Source organism: Podarcis filfolensis, assembly GCF_964270895.1.
Source record: "Podarcis filfolensis genome assembly, chromosome: 3".
Lineage (NCBI taxonomy): Eukaryota > Metazoa > Chordata > Lepidosauria > Squamata > Lacertidae > Podarcis > Podarcis filfolensis.
Window position 1 is genome coordinate 85,564,613 of NC_139606.1, and position 25,113 is coordinate 85,589,725.

Below are 25,113 nucleotides of genomic sequence, written 5' to 3' on the forward strand. Positions count from 1 at the left end.
CCTTTTTTAAATAGTCGGAGGAACTGTGGCAGTGATGTTTGAAGGCTCATTAGTTATTGCCCTTACTGATGTTTGCACAGTAGTTGGGATCATAAATGTCAATCTCTCAGGCTATGATAGGTCTTTAAAAAAAAAAAACTCCCTTGAACGCCATGCCTCAAATGCTGTCATCATGCCAGAGATTAATCTAACGAGTCCTTTCTTGAGAAGCAAGTAGAGATTGAGGAGTTTTTTCTCCCTTGATACTTTCTATCTTTTTCTCTCTTCCTTCCTGTTTACATATTCCCTTGTTCATCTTCCCCATTCTTATCTCTGTTGAGGAAAACAATTCTCTGAAACATCAGGGAAGTGCCACAATTGCTGTTAGGGAAGCTATGTGTGTGCATGTTGTAAACTGTACTGTGTCAGGAGATTAAGAGATTGAAATTCAGCACTGACAAGTCCTGACACAATTCATTTCAGAATTATGAGACGAGAACATTGAATAATAAAGACATGAACAGTGACCGTAAGGAACAAATGTAACTTGCAGCCAGAGACAAAACAGTTTTTAAGGCAAGTGCTCTGCTTCAAGATTGCATTAGAAATTTTGATCTTCTGAGTGACTTAATTTCTCCTTTTTCCAGTATTGCAGAGTATCTACAATTAGAAGAATCTGCATCCTTAGAAACTGTACACTAGTGAAATCCTTCTTTTCACTTGTGTTGTGGCAGCAGTACACTGTGGTAAAGACCCCCCTTCCTTTCTCTCTTCCCACCCCCTGTTCTCCAATGATATCTCACCAGATACCTCAGTGTGGTGTTGCCCCAACCTGGCCTCATGGTTTGCTTGGGAAAAACAAACCAACAGCTCAGGTTTGGATATCACAACTCAGACTCTGGCTTGTATCTAGGCAGCAGAGGAGGGCATGGAGAGAGAACTTTTAGCGATGTACACCAACATGCTGCACTTTTACATTCAAACCATAGTTTGTTTTTAACTATGGCCTAATGTCATGAGTGAACCAGGCCAGAATTGACATTAGTTTAAGCATGTCATTTGGAGCATGGGGCTACATAACAAAGAAGCAGAGTTTGTAGAAATTCAACTTTTCTATGTTCATTCCTGTCTTGATTAAAAAGTATTTTGCTTTGTATGGAAAGTGAGGATAGGTGGATGGATAGATGGATGGATTCTCACAGTGTGACATAATCTCTGGACACTGGTTTGTCCACTACCTATTCTGTTTGTTGTTGTTCCTTCCTGGGCATGAGAGCCCATTTCATTAACAAAATACAAGCCCCAACTTTCCTCTGTGTCTTGACCACTGAAGTCAGCCTCCTTGACACAGGGAAAATGAGCATAGAACTCTGTCTTGCGCTTACAGCCCCCCGCCCCCAAGCTGTATTGTAACCAGTCTCATTACTTGCTTTCTAACCATGAAGAGTGGGGGTGGGATCTCCTTGTCTGGAAATTCGCTTCAGTTACTATCAATGGCCAGGTGAGAGGCAAATGGCATACCTGTTTGTGTTTGTTCACCACGAATTAAGGAGTGTTTGAGCACATGTTGTGTATATGTTACTTTCAAGATGAAGGTGCCACAAGGCATTGGGCACTAGCAGTAATTCTTTGGTAAAACAATCATATTATTTATGTGTTCTTTGAGAAATAGAAAAGTGGAATATAAATTTATTTAATAAATGAGATAAATGTAGGCATACCCCAATTATATTAGGTGGTGGTGGTGGTTGTTATACCCTGCCTTTCTCCCTAGCAGAGTCTCAAGACAGCTTACAGCTAAAAATAAGAACAATTAAAAACATAGAAAAAATAATCATAGAAACAATTAAACTCATAGTGTGTATATATTATATATAATCTATTAATATCAACTCTGGCTTACAATGAAAAGACCCACTAGAGTGCTGTTGCTTTAAGCTGCTTAAGTAACCATCATCTATTTATAAAACATTTCCAATGAACATATTAACATATTCTGAAGATTCTACTGCTGTGACTTGGAAAGACAGTAGGCCCATTCCCTCTTAGTCTTTTGCCATCTCCAGATGTCCCGCTCCACTTCCCATTCTTTAAGGATGGGAGAGTAAAGGAACATTTCTCTCAGCATCATTGCTGTTCATCATATCATAAGCAGCTGGACTAAAGATTCCACACTAGGAGAATGGGGAGTATGGCACTTTCATCTGTTTCCCCTTTATGATAACCCAGAAAATGCAGGGAGCCTGTATGGGGAAATTGCTTAGTAACTCAGGCAGCAAGTTTAAAACTTTCCCATCACTCCACACACTCTGTCTCTACATGCTATTATGTAAGATGTTTGTTGTAGTAACCAAATTGCTTTATCAGGTGTATCCAGAGAGCTAAAATCTTACTGAGCTATTCTCACAGAGCTTTAGGCATGCAACACATTGAATTGTTAATGTTACATATAATCTCAAAGTCTAGGGCTGAATATGCCATTCTGCTTTTAAAAATACTATTGGATGATAGCCTTATGTTAGCCCTCTCGTGGTTTGAAATGCAGAACGGGGAAGTGCTGGCCTATCTAGTTAATGCATAACCTTTCACTTGCACTACGTTATTAGAAATATTTAGAAATTTAACTTGCAGTTTGTACACTTGATTTTAACCAAAATGTGATATACTACACATAGAAAGAGAGAGAGAGTAGAGGAGATTAAATACAATGGCCTGCTTTGCACGTAATAAGCCAGAGTGAATGAAACTATGGTAAGGGGAGAGAGACTTTGTGTTGGCCACCAGGCATTGGCATTTTCCACCTGCCTTGCCCCACCCTCTGGCCCTAGGAGCCTTCACAGGGAAGCTTCAGAGGAAGAACAGTGAGGGAAGAGAGGAACCTTTGGAACAGAGTTGTTGCCACGTGCATTATGGGCATGTGTCTTTTAATAAACTGAATGAACAGAGTGGAAGAATATGAGTCATGGGGGTGGGGAGTGTGTGTGTATGAATTAAACAGTGCTTAGTTTATTTTATTGGTTGCTATTTCGTTAATGTTGTTAATACTGTTTTATGGGTTATGAATTCTGTGGTACTTTGTGAATCCTATGATATGACTTTTGTTGTAATTGTGCCGTTGCCTATTTTTTTAGTTGTTTTGTTAATAGTTTTTTATAGACTGTAGTTGTTTTACTGATGATTTATAATTGTTTTACTAAAGATTTGTTAATTATGCTACGTGATTTATGTTGTATTTGTGATGTTCTGTTCTGTTATTGCTATTTATTGTTTGTAAGCCGCTTTGTGATTCATGTGAATGAAAAGCAGCATAGAAATACAATAAATCACATGAAGAATGTTAATACACAGTACGCAAATCACACCATATGACAACCTCCTCACTTTGCCTTGCAGTGTAGAAAACAACCCATGCACTGGCTTAACATTGTATGTAAACAGGCATTCGTGGTTTGTTTTTTTCCAAGCACACCATGAGAAAAAGCAATGATGAAACCATGGGTCACACATAATACTAAATCAGCATTCTTATTTCTTTCCTCCCTGCATGACAAAGTGGGGCAGGCGGGCGTAATTTGAGCAACGTGTTTGATCCTGGTAAACTATAGTTTAACTATGGCTTACTATTACAAGCAAACGAGGCCATTATATAGATTCCAGCTGGGCAGTCTAATCACTTGGTCCTCACTTGACACATCTTTTGAAGTGGATTGTAGGTTTGAAAATGCCTCTTTGCACACTGTGGCATTCTGAATGTTATGGGCATTAAATGTGTTAGCTTCCCTCTTCCTGTAGGTGGCTTACCTGAAGTACCTTTCAATTTACAGCTTTGTAAAGCAATGTATTTTCCTATCTCCACTCCTTCTCAACAACATTAGTTTTCCGGGAGAGCAAAAATTGCAAACAAGGTTATTAAAATATGTAGTACCTTGACTGGCTTTAAAGAGAGATCCTCAGAGGATTTTGGATCTGTAGCGGTAGGTACATGTTGTGTATAGTTTATCTTGTCTGTGTATGATCATTTACATTTAAATTGTTGTTCTTGGAGAGAGAGGGAGGCACAGTACGGTGCTTTCATGTGCCTTCGTGGTTATTGGAGCTGCAGCTAGCACACTGTGCCCTAAAAATCTCTCTCCCGCTCAGCCAGGAAATAGGCTGAATTTGCGTTCAGTTGTTTTTTCTTCAGAAGCAGAATTGGTTTCTATGTAGTCAGGACAGTGGGGAGGCTGAAGATGTATAGGAAAATCTACAAATGAGATGAAAAGTAAGGCTGGTAGTTGCCTAGGCTGGTGTTTTCTCTCCATGTGTCATCACAAAGTCAGAGCCACAACCAATTGAGAGTAAGAGTACGCCAACTCGTTTTGTATTTGGTTTTGTAAACCAGGAAGGGGCCTTGTGGGGAACAAAGCTAATAGCATCTTTACCTGGTGCCTGTTTTGACTACTAATTGGGTTTATATATATGCAAGGGGATAAAAAGAAACACACAGTTTGCAAGCGATGCTATATGCACATCATTAATTCCGTGACTAGAGTAAAGGCCTCACAGAAGAAAAGCTAACACTGTGCTCCAATGTTTCTCATAAAACAACAGATTCACAGTCGGAGAACGAGGCGTCTCCTGAGAAGCGGCCACGATTACTGGAGGACAGTCATGACAGGCCTGAAGAAATTAGCCGTTCGAAACAGAAGAGCAGACGCAGGTGTTTCCAGTGCCAAACAAAACTGGAGCTGGTACAGCAGGAACTGGGATCATGTCGCTGTGGTAAGGACTCTTACGAACTGCCCCACCCCACCCTTGTATGTCCGGGGGGGGGGGGGGGAATCTGGGTCATGTTGTTGTGATGCAGCTTGCACCAGTGTAGAGAAAAAATAATGAAATCTGTACAGTATCGGAAGTGGCTGCAACCTTACAAAAAGTCAAGACTCTTAAATCCCTTCACAAGTATACTAAAGCTTTGTACTCCGTGTGTGAAGAGGTAGGTTATAAAGGTCAATTATACATCCAAGTAAAGATATATCAGTTTGTTGGATTTTCCTTCTGGGCAGTAGCTCCGTGTTTCTGCCTTTGTGCCAACAAATACATCATGCATCTGATATTAAAGGCATGGGTCAATTCTAGTGACTCCTCACACATGGGAGAGTCCCAGTGTCTAGACTTGAGCTTCCATTCTTGTAAAGGTTTCTCTGCTCACTGCAATGTGAAGAACAGCTGTGTTTGAATTCAGGGATCTGTACATGGTACCTTGAGGGGTCATGCGCAGATAGTTCTTTATTGGAGGAGGGAGGATCAAACGCAGTGATTCATCAGGAAACCAAGGGATCATTTGCAACACAGCAGCAATTATAGTAATGGCTTATGAGGCACCTTGAACTACATAACAGAGAAATACTCCATTTCTTTTTTTCCAATAGCAATGTACACCCTGTCTCCAGATGTCAATACTCTCTTAGAGGAACCAAATTTGTTGCTGTGTATTCAGAGTAATCTGTGTGTTCGCCTAATATTATTCTTTCATGATGTGCATTAGGTATGAATTAAATGGCCATACTGTCTGTACAGTTATAACTAAGGGTTTTTACATATGTCTAGTTAAATCAACAGAATAAAGCAGGCCATCACTGCAGAACATTTAGTGCATACAAGCTTGTGACTTAAACATTTTTCTTGAGCTTTCTCAGTAAAATGTGAGCTAAATGATGAGAACTGCCGTCATTGTAACATGTCTCTGTACATTCTGTTTGCCAAGCATGATGTTTGCACTAGATGCTATTCTATTATTGCTTCTGTCACAGTTTGAATGAAGGAGCTTGTTAGTGTCTCTCTGAAGAATATACTCACAGATAAAAAAAAAATCTATTTATTTTCTTCTTCAAACTCTTAAGTTTTAATTGAAGAAGTAACTTTTTTGTTTCATATCACACTGGAAACAACATGCTGACCTTTTAACTTCGCTCGGTCTGTGGGTGTGTTATATATAAAAATATAAATAGAAATTACAGATATTGAGTGTTTGTATCACACTTTAGTAGAAAGCATTTTCCTTCTCTTTAAGCAGAGTCATTATGTGCTAACTAAAATACACCATAAAGACTTAAAGATACTATTTTTAACAGCCTGCTTCTGGTCTTCCAGTAATATCTTCAAACCCAAATACTTATGGGTTTATATGTTCAATCCAGCATGGTTTTCTTTTTCTAGGCAGTGTTGTCCTTTGAGGTTCCTTTGCGGGCACCTAGTATCCTCACTGGATATGTTCCTGTTTCATTTAAAGTTCATAAACTTAATTACAGTTACATTTGCAGAAAAGTCCACTTGAAAACATGCAAATAAATTCAGAGAGTGACAAACCAAAGAACCCCCATCCTGTTCTCTGTGTGCAAATTGCATTCTTTTCCAAAGTAAGAGTTCCTTGATGGCCTTTCTGAGCTCCCAAATGTTTGTTGATGCATTCCGAGATGAGAATAGAAGATGCTAATTTGCAGCTTAGTCAGCATGTTAACCACAGGATGCTTAGCAGACCCATTTCCAGACCTATTAACTGCACTACCATAATATTTTAATAACACAACACTTTGTAAATTATCTACTTTAGAAAATACACAGCAGGAAAGCTTGATAAATATGGATTTTGGAAGGGCACATGAAGCATGGATAGGGCAGTGCAGGTTATAATTATTAGGCTATATCTGAAGTGGGCATGTCAGGGGCTGCTATAAGCCAGGCCGGTGCTTATGTTGAAACTACCTTGACATGTTTGCAACTATTAAATTTTAAGTTCCTCAAGCAGGGATGGGCCATGTAGTAGCTTAATCTATATTACCACATTCATAGCCTGACAAATATTATTCCTGCTGCTTCTCCCCTCTGCCTCTCCCTCCCGGTAAACAACAGCACCTTGCCTGCTAGGAAGCTAACAGAGTGACTCCACCCCACCCAGGAAGCAGCCTCTTGTTTAGTGTGATGTCCATAACTCCATGCCAAAGAAAAAGGACTTCCCGTGCCTAAATGGGCTGAGCTCGAATCCTGGCAAAACAGAGCCACGGTGGTTGAATGGTTCCCATGTCTGAAATTTGGGTCAATTGCTGGCCCCGGATAGGGTTGCACTGCCCTCAAGGAGCAGGTACGCAGTCTAGGGATGCTTCTGAATCCAGCTTTTTCACTGGAGGCCCAGGTATCCTCAATGGCTAGGAGCATCTATTACCAGCTACACCTGATACAACACCTGTGACCATTACAGGACTAGGAGAGCTCAAGCATGGGTGACTTTAAGTTTGGATTACTGCAGTGCTCTTTCTGTGAGTCTTCCCTTGCTGTTTGGCCCAGAAACTAAGCATATAGCACTTCTGCTCAGAGGTCTGAACTGGTTCCTGATTTGTTACCAGGCCACGTTCATGGTATTACTATTGGTATATAAAGCCCTTAACAACTTGGGACCAATTTACTTGAGATCACCTTACCCCATATATGCCCACTCAGCCACTTAGATCTGTGGACCTGGCACTGTTGCAGATGCCACATGATGCTCATTCCACAGTTGTAATAAGTTGATCTTTTAATGTAGCAGCATCTGCCCTTTGGAACTCCCTGCCTGTTGACATCACATAGGTGCCTTTGCTACACTAGTCTAGATTACCTTGGACTTGGATGACCCTTGGGGTCCCTTCTCACTCACCAACTCTATACAGTATACGGAAATGTTTTAAGCAGGAAATGAAAACATTTTTGTTTAGGCTAGCCTATCCAGACATATATATGTTGATTTGTTTTAATCTTTCACTGTTAATTTTAATTCTCTTTAAAATGCTTTTAATTACTTGCTTTTTAATAGATAATTTTAATATTTTTACAAGTTTTATTAGTCAAGCAGTATATACATTTTGTTAAATATAAATAAATATTTAAATAAAATGCTATATTGTTTGTTCAGTGCATTTTAAATTCAATAAACAGTGCGCTGCCATTGGGGAGATTTTATGTGGTGGTTATGGCATATACAAACAATATTAGCAGTCCATTTAAGCAAAAAGCAAATCTCGGGAGCTGGCCCTCTGTTGTTGGCTGATTAAGTTCTTTGGTATCTTTTCCATTGCAGTAAGTCCCAGACAATGGAGATACCTAAACAAATTACTGAGAACATTATTAAAGAATTTATAGACTATTTTAAAGATCTGATATTTTCACTATTAATATTTTCCAGCTTTGTCTAGTTGAGGCTGAAAAGTTATATACAGAACAAAATTAGAAGTAACCCCCCCCCCGAAAGGCTAACCGTGGAAGTGTTTAGAATAAGGGTCAGCTTGACCTTGTTGCTCCTCAATTTTTAAAACAACGTAGAGGCACCTTATGTCAGGTCTGCTGAGAAATTGCTAATTTTGATACTACAAGTGTTTCAAAATATCTCTCTGTGTATTGCTGCTTAAGAAGTTTGAAGGACAGATTCCATTTAGGAGTCATCAGTGTGGGGTTAATAAAACTTGTGACTTACCCGATCTACTGGCAAGCTAGTACAAGCCAGAAAGATTGTTATTATTATAGTATTCTTTGGGAATACTACTCAGCTGCTGAAGAATGAATTTTATTTATCTTCTGTGGGTACAAGTTCTTTCTACATATATGTCATAGCTGGAAGGCAAGAAAAGGAAATTATCCATACCAATACAGATTAGGCCAACATTAATGAAGAATTTGTGGATTTCTTTATATTTCTGTAACTTTGAGCAACTATAGCAGCTGAATTTAAAATTCAAATAACAGAAAATAGTAATAAACATTGAAACTCTAAATTACTGATCTCTGTGTCAAGTAATAATAATAATAATAATAATAATAATAATAATAATAATAGGATTGTCTTTTTCAGATGTATAATTCTGATTTCTGGGGTTCTTAATTTCCACCACTTTATCAGGACACATTTTAGTTTTGTACCTGCTCCCCTCCACCACTCCAAAACATGGGGCTATAACTGTTGAAAATATTTTTAAAACTGAAAAGTTTATTTTTGGAAGGTATACCTTGATTTTGTTTGTTTGCATCTGTGCATATAGCAAAACAGCTGGAACTTTGCACTTGTACTTTTTTTGCCTTTAAGTTTTTATTTCAGCTTTTATATTGTCAATTTTCATTAAGGAAAATGAGTAATACTTCTCCGCCAGCAAAATATGGCAAGAATTGGTTCTATCGAAAGGAGGAATTTCTACCTTCTTTATTTCCATTTTGTTTTTTAACTCTTCTCTAGGCATTATTGAATGTCAGTTATTATAGAAAGTTGATAACATATGATTAATCTGTTCTGTAAGTTTACCCATGTTTGTGTTATCAACACTGCTTAATAAATGGTCATTGTAACAGTTTCCCATACATTAAAACTTCAGCATAATTATCACAGCCAATACAGTGGTAAAAGGTAAAGGTACCCCTGCCCGTACGGGCCAGTCTTGACAGACTCTGGGGTTGTGCGCCCATCTCACTTAAGAGGCACTTCCGGGTCACGTGGCCAGCGTGACAAAGCTGCATCTGGCGAGCCAGCGCAGCACACGGAAACGCCGTTTACCTTCCTGCCAGTAAGCAGTCCCTATTTATCTACTTGCACCCGGGGGTGCTTTCGAACTGCTAGGTTGGCAGGCGCTGGGACCGAGCAACGGGAGCGCACCCCGCCGCGGGGATTCGAACCGCCGACCTTTCGATCGGCAAGCACTAGGCGCTGAGGCTTTTACGCACAGCGCCACCCGCGTCCCTTAATACAGTGGTACCTCGGGTTAAGTACTTAATTCGTTCCGGAGGTCTGTTCTTAACCTGAAACTGTTCTTAACCTGAAGCACCACTTTAGCTAATGGGGCCTCCTTCTGCCACCGCGCTGCCGGAGCACAATTTCTGTTCCTATCCTGAAGCAAAGTTCTTACCCTGAAGCACTATTTCTGGGTTAGCAGAGTCTATAACCTGAAGTGTATGTAACCTGAAGCATATGTAACCCGAGGTACCACTGTACCTGTTGCATTTCATTTTCTTCTGACCTCACTTCTTTCAACCCAAACCACCACCCCAGAAAATAGAATAGCCTCTTCATGCAGCTGACAAAAAAGGATCTTCGGCCATGAAAGCTCTTAATGAACTTTTATTCTTTATTTGTCATGAGGCTCTTCATTATGCTTGCTTCCTCTCTAGATTATGTTAAATGACAGTGGCTGTGTTCAAACAGTCTCATCTGGGCTTAATAATTCTTATGTAAACAATTGTTAACAACTTCGCAAAAAGCCAATATCTGGTTTAAGGTTTGGCTCATTTTGAAGTTAGTAGCCATAGTTAACTATTTCAGAGTAAACAGGAAGCTCTGGTTAATTAGAGACTTCCTGGTTTGATTGCTCACACTGAAAAAGGGGTGAAGAGGCTGCATGCACAGGCAAAAGACTTGTTCATAACTCTCTTTATTAAGCCAAGCTATGTTTGTCTGAACAAGGCTACTATCTGCTATGCATGCACAAACAGCAGGGGCAAGATTCTCAGTAGTGGAAGCCCTGTGCAATGACTTGACTTGCACAATGGGGTCCCCCCCCTCCTTAGTCCCCCGTGCCCCCTGTGAAATTGGCTTGGGGAGTTCAGGAAAACCTCTGGAACAATGCACTCTGGAAGAGTGAGGGGATCATTGCTTCTGGCAAACTGAAATGCTTCCCCTGACAGAACGTTCACCTTAGCACGATGTTGCATTCCTTCCCAGGTTTCTCAGATATCTGGCCTTTATCCTTCCTGCCATGCTGTGAACTTTAAACTCTCAAAATAGTGTCTAAGAAGTGTTTACATTTATAGCATTGCGTCTCTGTGTTAGAAGATTTGCTTTTGCTTCCAACTTCAGTGTTAAGTGTCACTTCACTTACTGCTCATCTCCTGGATTGCAAGAGTGCCTCAGTTGGTATGGGCAACAGGAGTTTATGGCACACTTTGAGAGGAGCAGGAGGGCTTCGATTCTTGGCTCTGATATCATCAAGCCTGAACCACCAGCCCCTCCGCTGACATGCCAGCAGACTAGAGGCAAAACTGCCCCCAAGGCTCTGGTTGCTGCTTGAGTACTGTAGTGACTGCTTAAATTTTACTTGTAGTTGTCTAAATTTGTGACCCATGTCCCAAAAACTGTTAGTCCCTGTGATTTGTAATCTATTCTAAGGAGTGCTGCTTTTAGATGTTTCCCTGGTATGCAACATTGTGACAATCCTGATAGATTTGGACCCCCAGAAATACAGAATGTAAGTACAGTGGACGCTCGGATTGCGAACGTGATCTGTACGGGATGCACGTTCGCAACCCGCAGCGGCGCGTCTGCACATGTGCGGGTTGCAATTCGGTGCTTCTGCGCATGCGCAAAGCACGATTTAGAGCTTCTGCACATGCGCGACTGCCGAAACCCGGAAGTAACCCATTCCGGTACTTCCAGGTTTCGGCAGTCCACAACCCGAAAAAACGCAACATGAAGCGTCTGTAACCCAAGGTATGACTGTACTCTAGAATCTACCTTGGCCTTTTCATGACCTTTAAAACACCATTTAGATTGCTGTCTTTAACTAGGTCTGCATAATTTATAGATTGCCATTTTCCATACATCCTACTTTGATGTATTGCTTATGCTTTTATAGCTTCTGAATCCTAATAATTTAAGAGAACCCAAAAGATCTCCTGCAGGTGAAAGGCAGCTGTGCTCTGATAACGCCTACGTTTGAGCCAAATTTCCTTCCCTCTTAATTCTTTCAACAAAGAAATTAGACAACTCAACCTTCTGCTGGCAAAAAAAATATTTTAGTGGGTGGTAGGAAGAATGCAAGTCTATATTGTCAAAGGCCATCTTTCCTGGATTCCTTTGGCTCAGGCCTTCTTCACCATGAAGAGGTGTTCACAGGACATTTACCTTCTGTGTGCTTTGGGAGATGACATTTGGTGAGGGTTTTTGTTGTTCAGTGCAAACAGTGGGGCATAGCCTTTCACAGAGCTTTCATGATTATGATTTCAATATCTTCCAGATCCACCAGCATTATTGCTACCATTTCATCCTAGGATACTAGTTGTATTTAAGAGGGTTGTAGGACTAGCCAGGGGGGAGCCACCTCTTAACAGTTTAGTGGAGATGAGAGCTACTGCAAAGGTGCTTTAAACATGAACAAGGCATCTCTTTGCTGCCGAAATATTTTCTTGTGTATGCTCACAGTCTCTCTTCCCCCATTCTCTTCTTTTCTGTATAGGTTATTAACTGCTGACAAGAAATTCACATCTCATAAATAATGCTTAAGAGCTATTGCTATATAAATTGAATGTGTTATGAATTGTGATGGGGCTTTTTGTAGTGTGCTGTGCCTAGAGCAGTAAGAACAGAGGATGTCATTTTCATTAATTTCTAATGAGGTGCCAATTAAAGGCAAGGAAGGCGCTCAGAAGGGAAGAGTCATAGAGCTCCCCTGAATCCTCTATCCTGGGGCTGTCATAGGAACATGCCACCAAGCCTTCCCTGAAAATTCCATTAAATTACAATCTCATCTAGTGCACACATAGACAAATTCAGCTTTCCTTTGATCTTCAAAAGAGCAATTTGTAAGATGAGTTCTGAGCTTTCTCACACAGCGAACTGGGAGAGGTGAGAGGAATTGCTAATTGCTAATGCACTTTGCAGGCTTTGGTGAGGAACAGAAATGTGGAAGCAGATTTTCATTCTGCGTCTCTCTGACTGGCTAACCTTTAAATCAACAATACTGGAGCAATGCCACTTTCCTACAAGACATTTCTACATGGCAGTTACGCCAGCCAAATGTTCAGATAGTGATAATTTCAAAGCGTTGAGTGGAGTATTTGGGGGCTTGGATTCGCATGGTGGATACTCATTTGATAAATGCGCTATTAGTATCAAGTTTCAGTGGGCAAAAGTTCAACTACTAACATAAAAAAACATATTCCACAATTTTAAAAAGAACCCTGCTAAATCTGAGCTGCTCCAAAAACCCTCTTAAGTAACAATATTAGTTCTAGCTGGCCACATTGTCAAGTCACACAGAACTATGGCTTAGCTTGATGTGCATATGGGCCAAAGCAAGCCTTGGGCTCCCTCTGTCTCCCTTCTCCCCCTGTTGGCCATGCAAGAGGAGAAGAATGAAGAGTTCATAACTTTTTTCTTTCCATGAATCGTAGTTTGTAATGTTGGCATGACAAACTGTGGTTAATGGTAACTGTGGTTAATTTCAAAGAAGTCAATCATGCTTTCTGATGCTTTCTTTTTGAAATTAACCATAGTTTCTGGTTTGGATGACCCAGACACCATGATTAACTAAAAACAGAAATGAAAGCTTCTAAACTCTTCTGCTCTCAACTGTGTGGGAGGAAGGGGGGGAATGCAGGTCACATTAAACACAGGATTTTAGCATGAAATGTGAATGCAGCTGTTGGCTACCTGATTTGAATTCAAGATTATAAATGTTCACATTAGCTGTTGCAGTTGCCATAACGTTGCGCTTGAAAGGGTGATTTTCGGTTGCTTGAGTTTCAGACTTGAGACAGATTTCCAATCTTGAAATCAAATTTCATGAGCAAAAGTGCTCTTCACCTCTTAAAACAGATTCAAGGCCATTTTCTTTCCTGAATCCAAAAAGTGATTCACTGATTATGGATTTTACTGGAAAAAATTTAATCAGCCAATTTTAGTGGGAAAGCTAACTTTACCAGTTTAGTTTAGTTTAGTTTAGTTTAGCCTTAGATTTTTAGGACGTGTGAACATTGAACTGATTAACATTGAGCTAATCCTACTAAATCAGAGACACTAAAGACACTAAAACTCACAATTTGAAAATTTTAAAGGTTATGAAGGATTGGATTTACAGTGACTTCCTAGAGTGGCATGAAATTGCCAAAAACTCTTAAGCTGAGCTGCTTTCTGCAGTAGTAAAGTCTTTACAAGGCTTACAAGAATTGCTTAGGGGATTGGTAATGGGATGTGAAGCATTTCACCTCTGTCACCATGTCAAATCCAGCACCGGTCAGGAATGACAGGGAAAATTACCACCATCTGCTGGCTCTTTAGCAATCCCTGTACGAAGCGTATGCAGCTTTCAGTCCAGTTCATAGTGGTCATACATGGCCATATCAGAAGAACGACATTCTAGCTTGAGTTAATTGGCTATCAGTGTCCAGAAACCACACAAAATTATGAAAACTAAGTATTTTTGGCACTGAGCATGTGATGTAAAAATGCCCTAATGTTCTTTATTGAGCTATTTCAAGTAACTGCTAATGGGCAAAACATATTAAGATGTTAACAAATGCATGACAGTTTGATAAGTTAATACATATGGCAATATCAATATGTGAAACAACAATTGTACCTTTTAATTTCTAATGATGACCTATTGTTTAAAGTGTGTATGGAATCCTTAAACAAGTTGTGCTTTGCATTAAAGGCTTTCACAGCATATAGCCAAAGAATCATTTAGTTTTTATCTGCATAGCCCTGGAAGATATAATCCCTAACCTCCCATAATATTGCAGAATGCCATATAAGCGTCATTGCTCAAGGGAATGCTGTTTCAATTAAGCAGATTTAGAAGTGTACTTACTTTCATTGGAAAGGTGGCACACCCTTCAGATACAAGATACTCAGGCTGCCCACCCAACTTAAAACCATTGGGTTTTCCTTCTCATTAGAAACAGATACATGTGCATTCAGACGGAGACCAGATGGTATAGATAAGCTTGGTTAGGTTTATTCAGAGGACATTATGTTGAAGAATAAAGATAAATACCCTTTTCAATTTTATTTTTAAGAAGTAACAAATAAAAACAAAACAGTTGTGTGGCATTACACATAATGATATAGCTTAGTTCAATAAGACACACAACACCAACAGAGTTAAAAAATGTTCCACCACTTTCCCAAACAATATTAGGTTGCAGGCAGGAAATTGATTAAACTTTGTCCATACAGTTTCTTCTGCTGTGGCATTCATTTCTTAGCTCGTGATGCACAGAAAAAGTTGACCTGAACAGGTGGTGAATCACCTGAGTCTGTACCTTTCCAAGTTTCAGCCTTGCCTTCTAGAGAAGCCTGGCTTGCAGTTTGAGAGATGTTGGAGTAATATACTGTGAACTACTAGCCGTGATTGTTGGGAACTATTAAAAAGCACATTTTCTTTTTGCTTGCACATGGTAAATGAGCAACTTTTTTTAGTAATAGAAGTGGGGCATGGGGTAACCAACTCAGCCCATTTGCAGTGAGAAAAACAGTATGGTTTTTGGGACAGAGATCTGGCAGGTCTGGGCCATCAACTTAATATAAACCAGCCTTTGTGGTCCAGAACATCTGGAGGGCACCAGGTTGGGGAAGCTGATAGAAACCTAAATAGCCTGGATGGCTCTGTTGGTTAGAGCATAGTGCTGATAACACCAAGGTTCGCTCCCTATATGGGACAGCTGCATACTCCTGCATTGCAGGGGGTTGGACTAGATGATCCTCAGGAACCCTTCCAACTCTATGATTCTAGTCATTCTCAGCTTTGGTTCCCATCTGCCTAAATGAAAAAAGTATTCTCTTGGGAAAAGTGCAAGATTGTAAGCACCTTTCCTAATTAGAAGGGCTGTATAAATGAAAAAGGAAATTTCTCAAGTTTTGAAAACATTTCCTGATCAGCAAAAATATAACATCAGAAACAGACTGTATTTTTCCGTGTATTAGACGAGGTTTTTTGACTCAAAAATCATGTCAAAAAACTGGGGTCGTCCAATACACAGATAGTGGCATGGGGGGGGGGGAGAAGTGGCGTGCCAGCCAGCCAGTTGGCGGTAGCGCAACTTCCTCCATTGCTGCAACAAGCGGGAAACAATCTAGGGAGTGTTTTCTGCCTGCCTGGGGAGAGAAGCTCAACATCTTTGGGCCATCTCCCCTCATTTTCTGAGAATTGAGTCCCCCCAAAATAGGGGGGGGTCTTATACATGGGGGCATCTTGTAGATGGAAAAAATATGGTACATAATATCTTCTGTGGATTAAAAGTCCTGTTAGTACATAATATTCCTGAGGTAAATTCTCTTTGGCCAGAGTATGTCATTGTTCAGAGTCTAGAATGCAGATGACAATTTTCGCATTGGCATGGGGAAAATGCTTTTAGGAGAGAATGTGCTTAGAGCAGGCTGTTACTGAAAAACAAATAAATAATGAAGAGGAAATGGCTAGGTGAATTGAAAAGTTTCCCCTTCATAATCAGCAGGTCTTTGTAGTACTTCAAAGTTAGTAATTAGAGTTTGAGATTGAAATGTGTGTGTGCGCGCACGCACACACACCTCATAAAATCCACACTGGACTTCTAGCAAAGCCTGACGCACAGCTTCACTTGTGGCCTCCAGTCAAGATTTTAACATTGCAAACTTGCGTGAAGTTTTGTCTCTGTTTTTTTCAACCATCATGGTTCCTGGATTAGAGCAAAAATAATAAAGTACACACACACACACACGTGTGTATGTGTACTTTATTCATGCAAACTTATGCAAACTTTTTCAGGCAAACTTATGCAAACTTTATTATTCATGCAAACTTCATGCAAAACTTTGTGTGTGTGTGTGTGTTATAAGGTAAAGGACCCCTGGACAGTTAAGTCCAATCAAAGGCGACTATGGGGTGCGGCGCTCATCTTGCTTTGAGGCTAAGGGAGCCAGCGTTTGTCCACAGACAGCTTTTCAGGTCATGTGGCCAGCATGACTAAACCGCTTCTGGTACAACGGGACACCGTTACAAGTGCCAGAGTGCACGGAAATGCCATTTACCTTCCCGCCGTAATAATAATAATAATAATAATAATAATAATAATAATAATAATAATTTATTATTTGTACCCCGCCCATCTGGCTGGGTTTCCGCCGTAGCGGTACATATTTATCTACTTTCACTGGCATGCTTTCAAACTGCTAGGTTGGCAGGAGCTGGGACAGAGCAACAGGAGCTCACTCTGTTGTGGGGATTCGAACCACTGACTTTCCAATCGGCAAGGCCAAGAGCCTCAGTGGTTTAGACCACAGCTCCACCTGTGTCATATACCCAGCGTGTTAGAACTGTTTCTGTGAAATTATATATATTAATATTCTTTGTTTAAAAGAGCTGAAACTATTGTCCAGACTTCAATATAAAGACTCATAAGATTTGAGGGCGGTGGTTGTATGTGAACTGTTGTCGGCGTTGTAGTACTTAGGTCATGGGAAGGCACTTACAGCTGAACTAGTCTAACCATATGTTAGAAGAGAGCAATGTGCAGATACAAACTCTCAGTTGCTGGGCCTGGACAATAGATTGAATAAGGAGGGCAAGCTTCATTTGAATTAGATGACCTGTAGATCTGAAATTTGTTGTGCACGTATCTACTATATCTGCGCGCACACAAACCACACCCATGTTCGTGTATGTATATAGTCCAAGGCACATGAATATTCTCTGCTTCATGAATGAGGGATTACTATACTTCAAATTATTAAATTAGATCCTAACATAAGGGTTTGAATTTGGAACACATAGACCAAAGCTCTCTTTTTACGAGAAAATATTTGATGATGGTGGAGGAACAAATTGGGCACATTTACTTGCTAATGTATCAGCCACTTTGACACAGGTGATGGCTCAAATAGTTTCCATTGCAGCAGATGTTGGTAACTATTTTTGTCAAGAACATAGCAAAGCTTAATTGCAAATACACTGAAATGTTTAAAACATGAATCTGTAAAGCCTGTTACCACTCCTGAGGTTAAAATACATGGACCTATGTAAATGCCTCTGGAGCTTCTGTAATAGACAAAGTGTCTCAGCCTGGAAACTCGGCATTATTTATTCTTGTTCCTTATTAATGTCTTATCTGCCTTGCATTTTCATTGGGCTGAAGCAAAAAACAGATGATACACATATATTATCAGGCTGCCTAGTACTGCTTACTTGTTTTAATTAAATTTTTGGATACACTTTGGCTTTTTAATTAAATCCTCAGTGTTGGGGAGGCATGTTAGTGTAGATAAATGCTCCATGCAGAGACTTCTAGAGGTATAAATACTACTCCAGGAAAATGTTCTATGTCCACAGATTGTAAGAGATGAGTCCAGAACTGAGGCTCAGTGAGGTAGCTCAGGGTAAGCTCTGGTAGTGTAGCTGTGTAACAAAATTCACAGCTATTTTGAATTGAGATAAGGAGCAAGGGTCTTTCATGAAACTTTTCATCACTGTAAAAAAGAATGACCAATTTTCAGTCATTTTGATGGGGTTGCTAGGAGAGAGGTGCAAAAGTGTTTGAGTCACCCCTGATTGAAGTAGATGAGGATAGGAAACATTTCCCTCACTCTAAATGAGCTTCATTTGCCCTTAGTGACATTGCCATGGAGCCAAATCTGATTGACTGTGTAGTGCAATGATTTCATTGCATCCAGAACGTGACCCCTGATTGGCCAGGCTAACTTGAGGAAGCATAACAGAGAGAACACAGTTGACTTAAATAAGCATCAGTGGCTGTGAATAACTGCAGAGAAATATGGTTATGGTGTCTCTGAACTCTCAAAAGAGAAGCAGGGAACATCCAGTCCAGGCCTACATCTACTCTGAGATCCAGGTATGCTGAGCTGCTTCCAGAATTATTAATATAAGGTCTGCCTTGTAAGTAGAGGCTGATTGTCATTTCACAATTATTGGTGTTGTTGTTTTCACGGAAAGTTGCAGTATACTCCCCCCCACCCCTTATCCACATCCTAGTATAGCCAGAAGAGGGCATGTATTTGAACTCTTTGATATATCCTAGTTCAGGTATTGTTCATACTGTATTGTTTTGGTTATCAGTTGTATATCTTTATTCCTCTTGTCTCATATAGGTTGTTTTATATTGCTGCATTTATTTATTTATTTATTTATTTATTTATTTACTTACTTACTTACTTATTGCATTTATTTATTTATTTCATAAAATGTATACACCGCTTGATTGTAAAAAAAACAACCTCAAAGTGGTTTGCAAAGAAATATAACAATAAAATCAAGAGAAATCGGACCCAGAAATTGCTCTCTGATGAAGGGTCTAAAAATATTTCAGACAAATGAAACATGACTCAGTTCCACAAGGATTAAACCATAGTAAGAAAGCCACCATAGGCAAATTAGTTTCTTTATTGAATTTATCAAGTATGTACTGAGCCTTGAGGCTCAGGGTTCTGGGTTCTGGGTTTTGTCACACAATTAGAGCATTGCCTCAAAGTTCTAATGAAATTAAGCATCTCAGGCTTTGGTGGCCAGTTCTGTTTTAGAATACAGTGGTACCTCGCAAGACGAATGCCCCGTAAGACGAAAAACTCGCAAGACAAAAGAGTTTTTCGTTTTTAGAGTTGCTTCGCAAGACGAATTTCCCTATGGGCTTGCTTCGCAAGACGAAAACGTCTTGCAAGTTTGTTTCCTTTTTCTTAAAACCATTAATACCCAGGGCGCATTGCTTGAAGAGGTGCAGTTCCGTACTTCGCAAGACGAAAAAACTTGCAGAACGAATTAATTTCGTCTTGCGAGGTACCACTGTACCAAGTTTTTGGTGGTGATCATTTCTAATTGTTCAATTCCTGGTAGCAGATTTCGTTTTTCTAAGTTAAACATTCATTCTTCATTCACACTATTCACAGTTGATTCATATTATATCGAGGGCATTGAAAACAGATATACTTTGAGAAAACTAAACGCAGTTTATAAAGAAAAGATGTAGAACTTAGAAGTTTGACGGGCTGCATTAAAGGCCTCTTATAAAGAGGAAGAACATAAGGAGTAGATTGCACTACTTGACATAATGAAGAAAGTGCATGAGCACATACATCATAAAATGCTTAGTGAAAGCTAGCAACGAGGGCTTAATGGGGGAGTACATGCTTTGCAATGGAAAAAGATCCTAGGTTCAATTCCTAGAATTACCAGGTACGGCTCAGAAAGGCTCCTGTCTAAGAAATAATTTATTAAGGTTTATTATTTCATATTCTGCTTAGTATGCAAAATCTCTAAGTGGTTTACATAGAACGCAGTAAGATTTTAAAAAATCTCTATCACAACCAAAAATACAAATCAGCCAATAAAAATATCAATAGAAACATTCAGTAAATTATCAGTAAGACATTAAAACAAAGCAGTGTGTTGAGTCTTATGACCTACCACCTGTCAGTGTAGTCAGCATTGAATTAATGGCTATGGCAGCTTCCTTTTTCCCTAACCAGAGTTTCTGCTACATTTCATCTTTTATATGGTTAGTATTTTCACATCTACAACTTTTCACGAGGGCACGAAAGGAGGTCTAGAAAAATATTTAACATGGTCTATATCAGGGATGCGGAACCTGTGGTCCTCCAGATGTTTTTGAACTAAAACTTGCATCATCCTTGGCTATTGGCCACGCGGCTCAGGCTAAGGGGAATGATGATGGACTCCAGTAACATCTGGATGACTGCAGGTCACCTGCCCCTACTGTATATTCTGATCCAAAGGTCAGCATTTCATGTCATGTTGAAAAGCTTTAATAAGTTTTGTGCTCATATTTTGTATTTCTCTCTCACACACACATACTTCTTATGTGAAAGGAACCTCTAGTTTTCCATGGTGGTCTTGCACCATTGAAAACTTTTATTCTTTTAGAATGATGCTTTGCAAAATGGCTGCCTTTATAAGAAAATAGCTAGTCATGCAGAAATTTCTTCACTGTACTCTTCTTGTTGTCCTGCAGTACTTCTGCTCATACATCTGGGATGGGGGGAAACACATGCCCTTTTTCTTATCTAGAAGTGAATTGTAAGCAGTGGGTAAGCTTTCCAGAGCTTTGAGGCATGAGCACCTACTTTGCATTGTAGATATCACATGCTTGCTGGGTGACTCCATTAAGAGATCTGTTGTCTGCAGCATACAAGCACTATGGATCTAAAGCATGGGTAGGCAAAGGAAGGCCCAAGGGCTGGATCCGGCCCAATCGCCTTCTAAATCCGGCCCGCAGACGGTCCAGGAATTGGCATGTTTTTACATGAGTAGAATGTGTCCTTTTATTTAAAATGCATCTCCGGGTTATTTGTGGGGCATAGGAATTTGTTCATTTTCCCCCCTTCCAAAATATAGTCTGGCCCCCCACAAGGTCTGAGGGACAGTGGACCGGCCCCCTGCTGAAAAAGCTTGCTGACCCCTGATCTAAAGCATGAGCAGGTAGATCAAGGGAAATATTCCAGGCATCTCTTTAAGTATAATTTTCCTGTTGTGCCTGAAGTTCATTTATGATTTCCTTGGTAGCTCCTCATAGGTATGCAGTTGAAAAGAAAATGCCTTTTTGTTTTTGATTATTTTAACTAACACACACACACACACACACACACACACACACATGAATACACTTGTGTGGGTTCTGTTTTTTCAAAAAACAAAGCTTGTGGAATAAACACGTTCACCAAAATACTTGAATACTTGTTGTGCAACCCGTGGAACAACACTATATGAATATCACAGGGAGGAAGTGAAATGCCTTGGGACCTGCTGATTCAATCTAAGGCAGGTTGTTTTTAATATGAGAAACTATAACTCAAGCACAAATGAGTTAACACTTCCCTCTGGCATTTCATTCCAACAGGCGAATGCCACTATGTTGGCAAAATCTCATACTTTATTATTTGTCTCGAAATTCATTAAAAAATACATTTGAATAAAAGTGTATATGAAATTATACACATGGATGATTTACATGTTGGAAAACATGACCTTTTGAATTTCATGACTACAATTAATATTTTGGGTAAGCTATGCAAACTAGACTTGCATCATTATCGTCAGATCCTTCTTGAAAAATTCATGTTTCACTTCAGTTCCAAAGTAACATTTCCTACAGAGTATTTCTCTTTTAGGAGCATTCTGGCATTCTTAACAGAAAGCTTGATGGTAGAACCAGCCCACTCAGTTCCAATTAAGGCATTTCAGATGAAGCTGTATTGTCATTCGTCCGGCTTGTCTCAATTCTCCTATATTATTGGCTGTAGGAGGAAGATGGGCATTGGTTTCTCTGTTACATTACTAAAAGTGGGTTGAAAGTATTGATTTGAAATGCTGGCTTTGGAGTGAGGGTAGAATTGACAGAGCACACAGTGTTCTAAGGACACAGAAGAAAGCAGTAATTACGGTTTGTGCAAGGACGGAGGTGTCTAAAAGCAGCAAAATTAATTTATCTCAAGTTTAGATTCTGAACTGTTGTGAGAGCTCTATTCAACTGGACTGTAACATAGCTTCTCATGGAACATGTATGTGGATCTGGGTTAGCATCACTTGTCATGCTTAGTGCTCAAATAACCCAATGTTCTATAGTGGAAGCTTTGATGAGAGTTGTTTCTAATGAAAATTCAGTGGTTGGTCCTCCTGTTAGGTGGTGGTGGTGGTGATGATGATGATGATGATGATGATGATGATGATTTATACCCTGCCCATCTGGCTGGGTTTCCCCAGCCACTCGGGGTGGCTTCCAACAAAAGATTAAAAATACATTAAAACATCAGTCATCAAAAACTTCCCTAAACAGGGCTGCCTTCAGATGTCTTCTAAAAGTCAGATAGTTGTTGATTTCCTTGACATCTGATGGGAGGGTGTTCCACAGGGCAGGCACCATTACCGAGAAGGCCCTCTGCTGGTTCTCTGTAACTTGGCTTCTCGCAGTGAGGGAACCGCCAGAAGGCCCTCGGCGCTGGACCTCAGTGTCTGGGTTGAACGATGGGGGTGGAGTTGCTTAAACTGGTTAATTGTTGAAGAAACTTCCAAGACTGATTGAATAGATTTGTGTAAATACTGTTTGCTGTGGGTTTTTTAATTGCTTCCTTATCATTTAATTCCTTATCATTTAATGCCTTCCTTATCACCTTGGAAGGTGGCACACTCTCCTTCACTGGGGAGTTTTAAGCAGAGGTTGGATGGCCATCTATCAGGGATTATTTAGCTGTGATTCCTGCATTGCAAGGGGTTAGACTAGATGAGCCTTGTTGATCCCTCTTAATTCTATAATTCTATGATTGCATTCAATGATTCTCAAACTGTTGAGTCACCAAACTGACACACACAATATCTAACACTAAAACGCTTTTTAAATAAATAGCCTGGAACTTTGAATTTGGAACAGCCACACTTCATCATAATCACAATTTTTTTGTAGATAATGTGGTCTTGGAAACTGATAAGTCAGTACCTCTTGCACAAGACCCCTTGACCTGAGACTTCCTCTGTGATCCCATGAATGGTGCTTCCTGAGTCAGTTTTGTAAAGCAAAGTCAAGCTTTTTGATCTTCCTTTATGAGGCTGCTGTGCTGTGGAAGAAAGAAAGCATGCCAGCCATTCCCAGCTCAGATTTAATTACTTGAATCATAACAATGAGAAATATTCTCCGCCTGCAGTTGCTTTGCTCTGCCACAGGCATGGTGGAAAAAAGGTTAAGCCCCTTAATACATTTGTGTGTCTGTGACAATTGCACCTTGGGCAATGGGTCAGTAGACACAATATCAGTCAGGATTTTGTTTTGCTGTTGAGCTATAAACAGCTAATACTTCCTAGAAAGCTATTGTTTGTAACTTTTACAAGTGCCATGAGCTTACAAATGAGCTTTCGGCCTTTGCCAAACAGCTTTCCATGTCTCTAAATGTCATGTATGTAAACAGCCAGATTTATGCCTGCTAGTAATTCAACCATGTGGTAAGAGCTCAAGTATACCTGAAGGAGCGTCTCCACCCCCATCGTTCAGCCCAAACACTGAGATCCAGTGCCAAGGGCCTTCTAGTGGTTCCTTCACTGCTAGAAGTGAAACTACAGGGAACCAGGCAGAGGGCCTTCTCATTAGCAGCGCCCACCCTGTAGAACACCCTCCCATCAGATGTCAAGGAAATAAGTCACTGTGCAACCTTTAGAAGACATCTGAAGGCAGGCCTGTATAGGGAAGCTTTTTAATGTGTAATGCTTTATATATACGTTGGAAGCAGCTCAGAGTGGCTGGGGCGACCCAGTCAAATGGGTGGGGTACAAATAATAAAATTATTATTATAAGTGGTAAGACAGTTGTAAGCAACTCCTCACATGGTTCAAAATTAGTCAGACCAAAATAACCCCTCATTTGGGAGGCACTTGAATTGGCTTCTTTTAAATTCTGGCTCAGTTGTTTGAAGGTGCTTGTGATAACCAGCTGCCATGGCTGCCAGGAGAGGTCTGAATAGCTAGGTTGAACGGAAGGAGTTTTTTAAAAGGAGAAGAAGAAGAAGAAGAAGAAGAAGAAGAAGAAGAAGAAGAAGAAGAAGAAGGAGAAGAAATAGCTCAGTTAAACACTCATGACCAGTTCTACAAAAGTTGTTGGTGCAAAGTGTTACATTTTTCTACTGCAGAGTGGACAGTTGTTCTATTCAGATTGTAAATTACTGCCGGAAACAGTCACTTTCTATGAACTCTATATCCTCACGTGTCATGGGAATATGCTATGAGGAATAAAAGAATTAAAACTTTTATGAATCCATACTCTACCCACAGAGATTCTTCATATGATTTTCTGCTATACACTGTTTTTGCCTCTCCCCAATAGGCCAGTGTTTCAACACTGGCTCTGATTGGATTATTCAGGCCCTCTTAATAATGCCTTGCCCACAGCAGCGGCTGCCCCTTGTCTCTCTGCATGAGTTACCAAACTTGTCTGGTCCTTTTCAAAAGAGGAGACATGTGCACAAACACAAGGGATTGTTTCTGTGAAGGCAGATAATTCTTATTCTAAACATAAACCTTGTGAATGATGGCAGGAGAGTGCACTTTCATTTCTAATCCAGAAAATAAATTATCAGAAATTCTGAGAAACACTGACATACCATTGCATGAATGGTCGTTAATCAGAATGGCTGTCATTTGCCTTAATGTTTGCGCATATCTCTGTTTAAATGACGGATGCTTACAAATTTCTCCCCACCTGAATATCTTGATGTTGACGCTTCAAATTGCCTAGTCTTATTTGTGGAGCAGGATCAAAGCCTGAGGATGCCGATATTCTTTCCTTCTCCTGTCTGGACGATGTAGATACCACTACACATGCAGCTTGCCAAAGCTTTAATTTCATTTTGTTCATTCGGATCATTTCCCCCTTTTCTTCCTT

The 25,113-nt window shown here is 40.0% G+C and overlaps 1 protein-coding gene across 1 annotated transcript in view; it reads left to right on the forward strand.

Annotated features, from left to right (window-relative positions):
* The window catches only part of ZFAND3 (zinc finger AN1-type containing 3), a 136,452-nt gene that overhangs the window by 105,811 nt on the left and 5,528 nt on the right, over positions 1–25,113 (forward strand). Inside the window, exon 6 of the mRNA XM_083604635.1 lies at positions 4,570–4,740. Coding sequence (XP_083460761.1) covers positions 4,570–4,740 — 171 coding nt within the window. The remainder of the gene's footprint in view (positions 1–4,569; positions 4,741–25,113) is intronic.